We start from the raw sequence: 12,766 nt of genomic DNA, 5'->3' as shown, positions 1-12,766 counted from the left end.
CTGGTAATAGCCAGAATGGGGAAACGAAATAACTCACAGAGGAAAGAAAATGTGGAGTCGCCAAGAAAGGAAATTAGTGAAACTGAAGCTTGCAACATGACCGAAAAGGAGTTCAGAGTAATGGTCATGGAATTTATACATTGGATGGATGAGAAAATCAACAACTTATGCAAGAATCAGGAAGAAATGAAAAGTGATATAGCTACAATCAAAAACACCATGGAAAGTTTCAACAGTAGACTACAAGAAGCAGAGGACCGAATTAGTGTGTTAGAAGATCAGGTACAGAAACAAGCTCAATCTGAACAGCAATTGGAGAAAAAAATTAAAAAGCAGGAGGAAAGCCTAAGGGAGCTTCGGGACAACATGAAACGAAGTAACATGCGTATAATAGGGCTGCCAGAAGGACAAGAAGAGCAGCAGGGATTAGAAAATCTATTCGAAGAAATAATGACAGAAAACTTCCCGGATATGGGAAAGATAAAAGTTACGCAAGTACAGAGAGTCCCAAGCAGGATCAACCCCAAAAGACCCACACCAAGACATGTCATAATTTCAATGGCAAATATAAATGATAAAGAGAGAATCCTAAAGGAGGCAAGAGAGAGACAGAGAGTTACCTACAAAGGAACACCCATCAGATTGTCAAATGATTACTCAACAGAAACACAACAAGCTAGAAGTGAATGGAAGGAGGTATACAAAGTGTTGCAAAGCAAAGGACTGAATCCAAGAATACTATATCCAGCAAGACTATCAATCAAAATTGAAGGGGAAATCAGGAGCTTTGCAGACAAAAAAAGCCTCAGGGAGTTTATCACTACCAAACCAGCAATGCAAGAATTGCTAAAGGGAATACTGTAAAAAGAAGAAATAAACAGGTAAGAAGGAATACAGACACAAAAATAGATATGACTACAAACAAATACCTTTCACTAATAACTTTAAATGTAAACGGACTAAATGCTCCAATCAAAAGACATCGAGTAGCTGAATGGATAAAAAAACACGACCCATATATATGCTGTCTACAAGAGACCCACCTCAGAACAAGAGACTCACACAGATTGAAAGTGAAGGGATGGAAAAATATCTTTCAGGCAAATGGAAATGAAAAAAAAGCTGGGGTAGCAATACTTATATCTGACAAAATAGACCTCAAAGTAAATGCCATAACAAGAGATAAGGAAGGCCACTTCATAATACTAAAGGGAGAAATCCAACAAGAAGAAATAATTCTGGTAAACATATACGCTCCCAATATAGGAGCACCCAAATACATAAAAAAACTCCTGGAGGATATCAAGGGAGAGATTAATAGCAATACAATCATAGTAGGAGACTTTAATACCCCACTATCACCACTGGACAAATCCTCTAAACAAAAAATCAGCAAAGAAACAGCAATCCTAAATGACTCACTAGACCAGATGGAATTAATTGACATCTTCAGAACATTTCACCCCAAAGCCACAGAATATACATTCTTCTCAAGTGCACATGGGTCATTTTCAAAGATAGACCATATGCTGGGTCACAGGCAAAGTCTCTTCAAATTCAAGAAGATAGAAATTATATCAAGCATCTTCTCAGATCACAGTGGCATAAAACTGGAAATCAACTACAATAAATACAATCCAAAGAAATCAAACACATGGAGACTAAACAGCATGCTATTAAACAAGGACTGGGTCACCAGAGAGATCAAGGAAGAAATAAAAAACATCATGGCAACAAATGACAATGAAAACACAACAATCCAAAATCTATGGGACACAGCAAAAGCAGTCTTGAGAGGGAAGTTCATAGCTCTACAGGCCTATTGCAAAAAACAAGAAACAATGGTAATAAATTACTTAACCCTACAACTCAAAGAGCTAGAAAAAGAGCAGCAAGAAAAGCCCAGTGTAACCAGAAGGAAGGAAATAACAAAGATCAGAGCGGAGATAAATGACATAGAGACCAAAGAAACAATACATAAGATCAACAAAACCAAGAGCTGGTTCTTTGAAAGGATAAACAAGATTGATGGACCTCTAGCCAGGCTCACCAAGAAGCAAAGAGAGAGGACCCAAATAAACAAAATCAGAAATGAAAGAGGTGAAATAACAACAGACCCCGCTGAGATACAAAGGATTGTTACAAAATACTACGAACAACTCTATTCCAACAAACTGGACAACCTGGAGGAAATGGACATATTCCTAGAAAAATATAACCTTCCAAAAATCAATCAAGAAGAATCTAAACAGCTCAATAGGCCAATAACTATGGACGAAATTGAAGCAGTCATCAAAAAGCTTCCAGCAAACAAAAGCCCGGGGCCTGATGGCTTCACAGGAGAGTTTTACCAAACATTCAAGGAAGAACTAAAACCTATCCTCCTCAGACTATTCCAAAAAATTCAAGTGGAAGGAACACTTCCAAGCTCCTTCTATGAAGCCAGCATCACCCTAATACCAAAACCGGATAAAGACAACACAATGAAAGAGAATTACAGACCAATATCCCTCATGAACATAGATGCCAAAATCCTCAACAAAATTCTAGCAAATCAGCTCCAGCAGTACATCAGAAAGATCATACACCATGATCAAGTAGGATTTATCCCAGGAATGCAAGGATGGTACAATATCCGCAAATCAATAAACGTGATACATCACATAAACAAATTGAAAGATAAAAATCACATAGTCATATCAATTGATGCAGAAAAAGCATTTGACAAAATCCAACACCCTTTCTTGATAAAAACTCTCAACAAGGTGGGAATAGATGGCTCATACCTCAACATAATACAAGCTACATATGATAAACCCACAGCAAACATCATACTCAATGGACAAAAACTAAAGACATTTCCCCTAAGAACAGGAACAAGACAGGGATGCCCACTCTCACCACTCCTGTTTGACATAGTACTGGAAGTATTAGCCATTGCAATTAGACAAGAAGAAGAAATAAAAGGCATCCAAATTGGAAAAGAACAAGTAAAGCTGTCTTTATTTGCAGACGACATGATATTGTACATAAAAAATCCGAAAGACTCCGTCAAAAAACTAATAGACTTAATAAATGAATTTGGCAATGTAGCAGGATACAAAATTAACGCCAAGAAATCTATGGCCTTTCTATACACCAATAGTGAACTTACAGACAGAGAGACTAAAAAGGCAATCCCATTTACCATCGCACCAAAAAAATTAAGATACCTAGGAATAAACTTAACTAAGGAGGTAAAAGACCTATACACGGAAAACTACAGGACACTGAAAAAAGAGATAGAGGAAGATGTAAACAGATGGAAGAACATACCATGTTCATGGATTGGTAGAATCAACATCATTAAAATGTCCATACTACCCAAAGCAATCTATAGATTCAATGCACTCCCCATTAAAATACCAACGGCATATTTCACAGACCTTGAAAGAACTCTCCAAAAATTCATCTGGAATAAAAAAAGACCCCGAATAGCCACAGCAATCCTGAGAAAGAAGAATAAAGTAGGAGGGATCTCAATACCAGATTTCAAGCTGTATTACAAAGCCACTGTTCTCAAAACAGCCTGGTACTGGCACAAGAACAGACATATAGATCAATGGAACAGAATAGAGAATCCAGATATCGACCCAAACCACTATGCTCAATTAATATTTGACAAAGGAGGCATGAACATACAATGGAATAAAGACAGTCTCTTCAATAAATGGTGTTGGGAAAATTGGGCAGATACATGCAAAAAAATGAAGCTTGATCACCAACTTACGCCATACACAAAAATAAACTCAAAATGGATACAGGACTTAAACATAAGACGGGAAACCATAAAAATACTAGAGCAATCCACAGGCAGCAAAATGTCAGACATATGCCAAAAGAAATTCTTCACTGACACTGCCCCTAGGGCAATGGAAGCTAAAGAGAAAATTAACAAATGGGACTACATAAAAATAAAAAGCTTTTTCACAGCAAAAGAAACCATCAACAAAACAACAAGAAGGCCCACTGCATGGGAGAACATATTTGCAAATGGCATCACTGATAAAGGTTTAATCTCCAACATCTACAGGCAGCTTATACAACTTAATAAAAGGAAGATAAATGATCCAATAAAAAAATGGGCAACAGACCTAAGTAGAATCTTTTCAAAAGAAGACAGAAGGAAGGCCAAGAGACACATGAAAACATGCTCAACGTCACTAATTATCCGAGAGATGCAAATCAAAACAACAATGCGGTACCATCTCACACCTGTCAGAATGGCTATCATCAACAAATCAACAAACGACAAGTGTTGGTGAGGATGCGGAGAAAAAGGAACCCTCGTGCACTGCTGGTGGGAATGCAGACTGGTGCAGCCACTGTGGAGAACAGTATGGAGTTTCCTCAAAAAACTGAAAATGGAACTCCCATTTGACCCAGTAATCCCACTCCTGGGAATATATCCAAAGAAACTAGAAACACCAATTAGAAAGGATATATGCACCCCTATGTTCATAGCAGCACAATTCACCATAGCTAAGATTTGGAAACAGCCTAGGTGCCCGTCAGCAGATGACTGGATCAGAAAACTGTGGTACATCTACACAATGGAATACTATGCTGCCATAAAAAAGAAGGAATTCTCATCATTTGCAGCAACCTGGGAGGAATTGGAGAACATTATGTTAAGTGAAATAAGTCAGTCAATGAAAGAAAAATACCACATGATCTCACTCATTTATGGATAATAAAGAACATTATAAACTTGAACAAAAAGATAGATACAGAGACAGTAAAGCATCAAACAGACTGTCAAATTACAGGGGGAAGGTTAGGGAGAGGTGGGGGAGATAAGAGATCAATCAAAGGACTTGTATGCATGCATATAAGCATAACCAATGGATGCAAAACTCTGGGGGGTGGGGGCATATATGGGAGTGGGGTGTGGGGAGGGCAATGGTAAGATATGTACACATATAATACCTTAATAAAAAAATTGGGAAAAAAAAAGAAAGAAATAGGCATATATAAAATCTAGTTAGTGAGACAGAAAATGCAAAAAAGGAAAGTAGAGGAGAATTTAGAAGGATTTAATCTCCATGGATCAAAAGCAATTGCCAAGCTAACAGGAACTTCAATCATGACTTGATCGTGAATATAAGCCCTGGGAGGGCGGGACTGCTGTTTTGTTAAGCAGCATGTCTTCAGAACCAAGAGAGATACATTACACAGGTATTAAATAAGTATCTATTGAATAAATGCAGTAGGTTTACTTAAAAAAAGAAATAAAGTTGAATAAAAACCCAAAGTAAAAATAAAATAAAATGTGAAAGCTAAATTTGTAAAAATTTGTTTTGTAAAAAAAAAAAGAAGGTTTAGCACCCCAAGCGAGCAGAAAATTGATCAATGCTCAGAAGAGGGATAAATAACATTGCTAAGATGTTGACAAAAGATAAAAGTGAATCGGTCACATCATGTCCACCTCAAGAGTAAGTGCTGCTGGCTGATGTGGCTCAGTGGTTGAGCGTCAACTTATGAACCAAGAGGTCATCGTTCAATTCCCAGTCAGGGCACATGCCCAGATTGTGTGCTTGATCCCCAGTGGAATGTGAAGGAGGCAGCCCATCAATGATTCTCTCTCATCATTGATGTTTCTATCTCTCTCCCTCTCCCTTCCTCTCTGAAATCAATAAAAATACATTAAAAAAAAAAAGAGTAAGTGTTAAGGCAGCAATTTTCAATCAGTGTGCCACAGCCAACACAATAGCTGTCTGGTGTGAATGAATCAAAATTACATTTTTTTGGATCAGATCAGCAAAAATATAGTTTTCTTGGTGCAGCAGAATTTTGGTAATTAGTCTATGTATGCCAGGAGATGAAAAAGATTCAAGTCGCCGAGCTAAGAGAATGACCAAAGAGCAGGATGTTCATGTGCAGCTATGGAGGCCTGATCATTCAGCTCTTGACCAAACACTGCCTTCACAAGAATTACGTTCCCAGGAAAAAAGCCGGGATAGAGGAAGCTTCCAGCAAGGTAGGTGATATTGTAGATCCTCCCCTCCTTCCTTTGGAGACTGTCACAGTAACAATGCCTACGTCTTTGACAATGTACCAGATACTGCCCAGAGGTTTTTGTCATGCTGGAACTGAAACGCCCTCTTTGAGTTACCACAGGATGCCAATGTAGTCAGAGCAGAGCACAAGCAAAAGGGCTTTCCATTGCCGTTAGCAACCAGGGCAACGAGAGTCCCCTAACTGTGGGAGACAAACTCACTTGCTGTTCTGGCACTTTAGTCTTCCCTTGGCTGCTAGGTACTCCTGGAGCTTTCTCTGCCGCTCTTCTGCAAAACAGGCAAGCAAAGAACAGAACTTCAGCGCGGGGTCTTAGCCAGTTCATTTGTATTCCTTTTCTTTATTTGGTTGTTAATCCTCACCCAAGGATATTTTTTCCATTGCTTTTCAGAGTGGAAGGGAGGGAGGGAGGGGAAGAGACAGAGGAGAGAAGAGGTTAGAAAGGAAGTGAGAAATATCCATGTGAGAGAGAAACATCAAATGGTTGCCTCCTACACACCCCCAACCAGGAATCAACTCAGGTACATGACCTTGACTGGGAATTGAACCCGAGACCTAAGGCGGTCTGGCAGATGCTCTAACCACTGAGCCCACCGGACATAGACCACGCCTCCAAGTGAATATCAACATTAACCTTATCATTTATATGTCAGGCCCTACAGTCTGAAATTTAAAGAGGGTAAATGATATGCCCAAAATTACCCAGCTAATAGGTGGCAAAGCCAGGATCTGAAGCCAGTTTTATCCAACCCCAGAGCGCTTGCTCACAGGCACTGTTCTAGGCTACAACATACCTTGCATGAGGAAATTCTGTTACTGGCCCACCTGAGCTGGTGAGCCAGGCCTGGTCTTATTATATTTTCCCCAACAGGGATGATGATCTTTGCCTACAAACCCTTCTTGGTTTCCTTTGGGACTAAGGACAAAATAGGCCAGGTTAGGGGGTTCATGGCAAACATGCCTATGGTGATTTTCTAAGCAAGACATCTATGAGGGGTAAAAGTCAATATTTCTGTTTTTAAATTTCAGCGCAGTAGTGGAGATAAAATAAACAACAATAATTACAACACAAGGCAAAATCTAGGAGCCATGAGAGAGGGTTAAAAGAAAGAATTAAGGGAGTTCAGAGGCAGGGACTGAGGGAAACAGGTGGTTGGAAAAGGCTAATATTCAATAATGGCAAACAAAACAAAACAAAACAAAACATTACAGGGTGCAAATCTGCTCTCCGCCTCCCTTAACCCGAGCTGCTCGCGTGGCCCTCTGGCTCTGAGGCAGCCCTGGGCGCCGGACCGCGCAGGCAGTGCAGAGCAGGGGCTGTGGGGCCCGACAGGCCGGCGGGGCCCCCAGTTCTGAGACGTCCAGCACGTTAACAAACCTGCCGCAGCTGAGCCATAACATGGGGACAGAGGCGCCCAACTTTAGGCGTTGGGTCGTTTAATGAAGCGCCCGGGAGGCGTCAGGTCAGCAGATGTCATCGCCAACACCGTCCAAACGCCGGCCCACCCAGGAGGTGGGGCTCGGGACCCGCGCCCTCGAGGCGCTGTGGCCGCACGCAGTGCAGGCTCGGGCCGGCGGGGGCCACTCCGGGCCGGGGGTGGGAGGTAGGGGGCGCCTGGCTCCTCTGGGACGCGCAACCCCCGCCAACCGGCCAGGGGTCGGTGACGCCCCCGCATTGCTGCTGCAGAACCTGCTGGGTTAGTGCCTGCGGGGTCTCGGGACTCCCTGCGCGCGGACGTCTCCCAGGTGTCCCAAATGCCGGGTGGGGACAACGAGGCAGGCAAGGGGGCCAGCAGCCTCCGCGGTACCGCCCGCCCGCCGCGCCCGCAGGCCGGCACACTCACCCGCAGCGGCGGAGACACCAGATCGCACCATAATGGTCCCTCCGCGACAGTTGCTCTTCAAGGGCCGCGCCCGCAGTTGAGGACCGGCTCGGCGCCTGCGCCCGCTCTCATTGGTTCCCCAGTGTTTGAAACCCGCCAATAGGAAGCGGGAGAGGGCGGGACGAGGCGTGTGGCTCAGAGCTTTTTGATTGGAGGAGCGGGTGCCGTTTTGATGATAGAGCTTCCGGCCTCTGCAGCGCAGGCGAACTTCCGTAAACTTCCCTCCTCCTGTCAGAACCGGAAGGAGAATAGGATAAACACCAAAAATAGATGCAGAAAAAGCATGACAAAATTCAATAGCTATTCATGATAAAAACTCCCAACAAAATGAGTATAGAAGGAATGTCCCTCAATATAATAAGCTCATAAATGACAAGCCCACAGCTAACATCTAAACAATGATGGAAAGTTTAAAGCTTTTCTCCTAAGATCAGGAATAAGACAAAGATGCCTGCTCTCATCACTTTTATTCAACATAGTAATGGAAGTACTCCAGAGCATTTAGGCATAAGTAAAAGGAAACCAAATAGTAAAGGGAAAAGTAAAATTGTGTCTATTTGCAAATGACATGATTTATATAGGAAACTAAAGACACCAAAAAACAAACAAACAAACAAAAAACACAAACCACAGAAAAACAAAGCCCCAAAAAACTATTAGTTTCAGTAAATTCGCAGGATAAAAAACCAATATATGAAAATCAGTTGCATTTCTATAAACCATCAGAAAGAGAAATTAAGAAAACAATTCCATTTACAATTGCATAAAAAATACTTTGGAATGAATTTAACCAAGGAAGTGAAACATCTGTAGACAGAAGCCTATAAATAAATGGAAAGATAATCTGTGTTCATAGATTGGAAGAATTAATATTGTTAAAATGTCCATATTACCTTAAGCAATCCACAGATTCAATGCAACCCCTATCAAAATTTCAATGGCATTTCTCATGGAAATAGAACAATAAATCCTAAAATTTGTATGTAATCACAAAAGACTCCAAATTGCCAAAGAACCATTGATAAAGAATAAAGCTGGAGTCATCACACTTTCTGATTTCAGACTATATTACAAAATGATTGCAATAAAAAATATGGTATTGGTATAAAAGACACATAGATCAATGCAACAAGACATAAAATGCAGAAATAAACCCATGCATATATGGCTAATTAATTTTTGGCACAGGAGTCAAGACTATACAATGGAGAAAGGACAGTCTCTTCAATCAATGGTGTAAGGAATACTGAACAGCCCCATGCAAAAGAATAAAACTGTACCCCATCTCACACCATATAGAAAAATCAACTCAAATGGATTAAAGACTTAAATTTAAGACTGGAAGCTGTAAATCTCCTCAAAGAAAACAGAGGGTAAGCTCCTTGACATTGGTCTTGGTAATAATTTTTTATTTTTTGGATTTAACAGTAAGACAGATTCAACATGCAAATATAAACAAGTGAGACCACATCAAACTAAAAAGTTTCTTCACAGCTAAAGAAATCATTAACAAAATAAAAAGGCAATCAATGGAAGGGGGAGAAAATCTTTTCAAGCTATCTATCTGATAAAGGGTTGATAGCTAAAATATATAGAGAACTCACACATTTCAACAGCAAAACAACAACAAACAAAAAAGAAAACAATCCAATTAAAAAATGGTCAGAGAAGCTGAATAGACATTTTTCAAAAAAAACCATTCTATGGCCAACAGGTACATGAGAAGATACTCAACATCACTAACCATCAGGGAAACGCAAATCAAAACTACAATGAGATATCACCTCATACCTGTGAGAATGGCTGTCAGAAAAAAAGACAAGAGAAAACAAGTGTTGGTAAAGATCTGGAGAAAAGGGAACCCTCCTGTACTGTTAGTGGAAATATAAATTGATATAGCTACTATGGAAACCAGTATGGAGGTTCCTAAAACAATTAATAATAGAACTACTATATAACTTAGGGTTTGTATTTCTAGGTATTATATCCGAATAAAATGAAACAGGATGTTGAAGAGATACCTGCATGGTCATGTTTATTGCAGCATTATTTATGATAGTCAAGTTATGGAAACAACTGAAGTGTTCATGAGTGGATGAATGGATAAATAAATTAAAAATATATAATAAAATATGTATATACATGGAATATTATTCAGACATGAGAAAGAAAGAAATCTTGATGTTTGCTACAATATGGGTGGACCTTTAGGACATTATGCTAAGTGAAATAAGTCAGACAGAGAAAGATAAATATTGCATGGTATTCACTTACATGTGAAATCTAAATAAAAGTCAAACTCATAAAAGTCTTTGTATAAATTGGTATTTTGTTATGCAATCATACATTCATTTAAAAAATCAGAAAAATATATAACCAAAAACTCTTATAAATCATTCAATCACTCAGAGTAAGATTGTTAATATTCTTTCAATAATCATTTAAATATAGATTGTAGGTATTTTAAATGAAGTCAGGGATACACTGTAAAATCTTTGTAGTGCATTCTTTATACTCAACAATATGGTGTGAACAAAATAAAAATATGCTCATCCAATTACAGATGCTACAAAACTGAGGAGAGGAAAACCCAGTGTTTATAAAAATCAGAATCTGGAACAATCTAAAAAGATCTGGGGTCAAATTAACAAGATTAAATTTAACAGAGATAAATTTAAAGTTTGAAATTAGGTTGAGAATTGGTCTAGGTCTTAACTGCCTACAAATATTATAGGAGTCACCAATTTCACTTGCTTTCAAAAAGCTAATGTTGCTTCCTAAAAAAACCGTGGGGTCTAAACAGGAAGGACAAAATCCTATTCTGGTTTCTGCTGGTCTGACAAAATTTTAAATACTACATCTAATTCTGGCCTACAAATTGTATAAAAGATATTGACAACATTGGTCAAAACTCAAGAGGACAATTTTGACAAGTGTATCCTATCTAATAATAGACAAATATGCAAATTGACCATACCTCCGACACACCCACAAGCCACGCCCACAAGCCACGCCCACCATCCGATCAGAGCGAGCATGCAAATTAACCCAAACCAAGATGGCTACAGCCACAGAGAGCAAGGTTTCCTAGGTAACAGAGGAAGCCAAGCTTCCCGCCTGCCCTTGTCAGGCCTAAGCCTCCACTCAAGCTACAAAGTTTCAATTATAGAAGGTAAACAAATTCAAACAAATGGCGGCAGAATGGAGCTTGAGAGAGCAGGCCAGGGTTGCCGCTGGCAACAGGGGAAGCAAAGCTTTCCGCACACCCTGGCCAGGACCACCCGCTTAAGGCAACAAAGTTTCAATTATAACCCCAACACAAATGGCTGCCGGCCTCGGAGGGAGCCCCAGGCTTGGCTCCGCTCCAGGCTACAAAGTTTCAATTGTAGAAGGAAAATAAATTCCAGATACCAGGGCCTCCCATTGGGTTGCCAGGGGGCGTGGCCGGCCTGTAAACCACCACAGGCCCCTCACTCAGGCCGCCCCACACCCCAAGGGAACCCCTACCTGATCTGGGACCCCCTTCAGGGCAAACCAGCTGACCCCCACCCCTGTACCAGGCCTCTATCCTATCTAATAAAAGAGTAATATGCAGATTGATCATCACTGCAACACACAATATAGCTGCCTCCATGTGGTCAAAGATCCTGCCCCCATGTGGACACAAGATGGCCACCACAAGATGGCCAGCAGGAGAGGGCAGTTGGGAGGCACCCTGCCTGCAAGTGTGGGCAGTTGAGAGGGACCAAGCCTGCAAGGGAGGGCAGTTAGGGGCGACGAGGCTGGCAGAGGAGGGAAGTTGGTGGCAAACAGGCTGGCAGCAGAGTGGTTAGGGGGTGATCAGGCTGGCAGGCAGAAGCGGTTAGGGGCAATCAGGAAGGCAGGCAGGCAAGCAGTTGGGAGCCAGCAGTCCTGGATTGTGAGAGGGATGTCCGACTGCCAGCAGTCGGACATCCCTCAAGGGGTCCCATATTGGAGAGGGTACAGGCTGGGCTGAGGGACAAGCCCCCTCCGTGCACGAATTTCATGCACCGGGCCTCTAGTATAGTCATAATACCACCATATGATCAAGGAATAGATATAGATACACAAACATATTTATACATACACAATAATTATTACTATTCCAACTATTTTCATCACCTCAAAAAGTTTGAGTGTAGGTATTTTTAAATGTCTGGGGATGACTTAGTGGGAAGAGGGCTAGGGAAATGTCCTTTGGATTTTTGTTTCTATACCTTGGACTTAAAGGTGGAGATTTGGCTTTTCTCTCATCAATTTGAAAACTGACTTATAAAGACCATCATAAAAAAAACAGGGTCTAACAAGTTCAGTGCCAAGACTGTTGAACTCCATCATGGTGACCTTCTTATCATTTAGGCAGGGGAGATGGCAATTGCATGAACAAACAAGTGTTCACCATATGCTTCTCTTCTCTTCTTTCTCTGATGTCACTTTTAAGATTTCACCTACTGTACACCTTCTGTCTTCCAAATCTATATCTAGTTCTAACTTCTCCTGGGTTCCAGGCATATTATCATCTATCCATTCCACATATACACCTGGGCGTCCTGCAAGTAGCTCAAATTGCATGCCTAAAATGGTACTCATCATACTGCATCCTGGTAGTGAGAAGAACTCCATATTTCTACCAAAAGTACTGATTGAAACAGTCATTCACCTACTTCCCAGTAACAGGAAACTGAGAGTCATCTAGAACTACTCCTTCCCCATTATTTCCAACATCTAATTCCAAGTTCCCTTGATTTTAACTTGCATTGGTTAGTTATTAATCTGGCTCTGTATGTGTGAGTTTGTGTGGATAG

At 40.8% G+C, this 12,766-nt stretch overlaps 1 protein-coding gene across 1 annotated transcript in view; it reads right to left on the bottom strand.

Annotated features, from left to right (window-relative positions):
* The window catches only part of CKAP2L (cytoskeleton associated protein 2 like), a 28,563-nt gene extending 20,566 nt beyond the window's left edge, over positions 1-7,997 (bottom strand). The window contains exons 1-2 of the mRNA XM_079792432.1: positions 7,902-7,997; positions 6,260-6,326 (exon numbers count right to left, since the gene is read on the bottom strand). Of these exons, the coding sequence (XP_079648558.1) occupies positions 6,260-6,326; positions 7,902-7,932 (98 nt within the window). The 5' untranslated portion in view covers positions 7,933-7,997. The remainder of the gene's footprint in view (positions 1-6,259; positions 6,327-7,901) is intronic.
* Positions 7,998-12,766: the final 4,769 nt, after the last annotated feature.

This window comes from Cnephaeus nilssonii (assembly GCF_951640355.1).
Source record: "Cnephaeus nilssonii genome assembly, chromosome: 15".
Taxonomy (NCBI): domain Eukaryota; kingdom Metazoa; phylum Chordata; class Mammalia; order Chiroptera; family Vespertilionidae; genus Cnephaeus; species Cnephaeus nilssonii.
The sequence above is the reverse complement of the archived record's forward strand: the minus strand, read 5'-3'. Positions and strand labels throughout refer to the sequence as shown.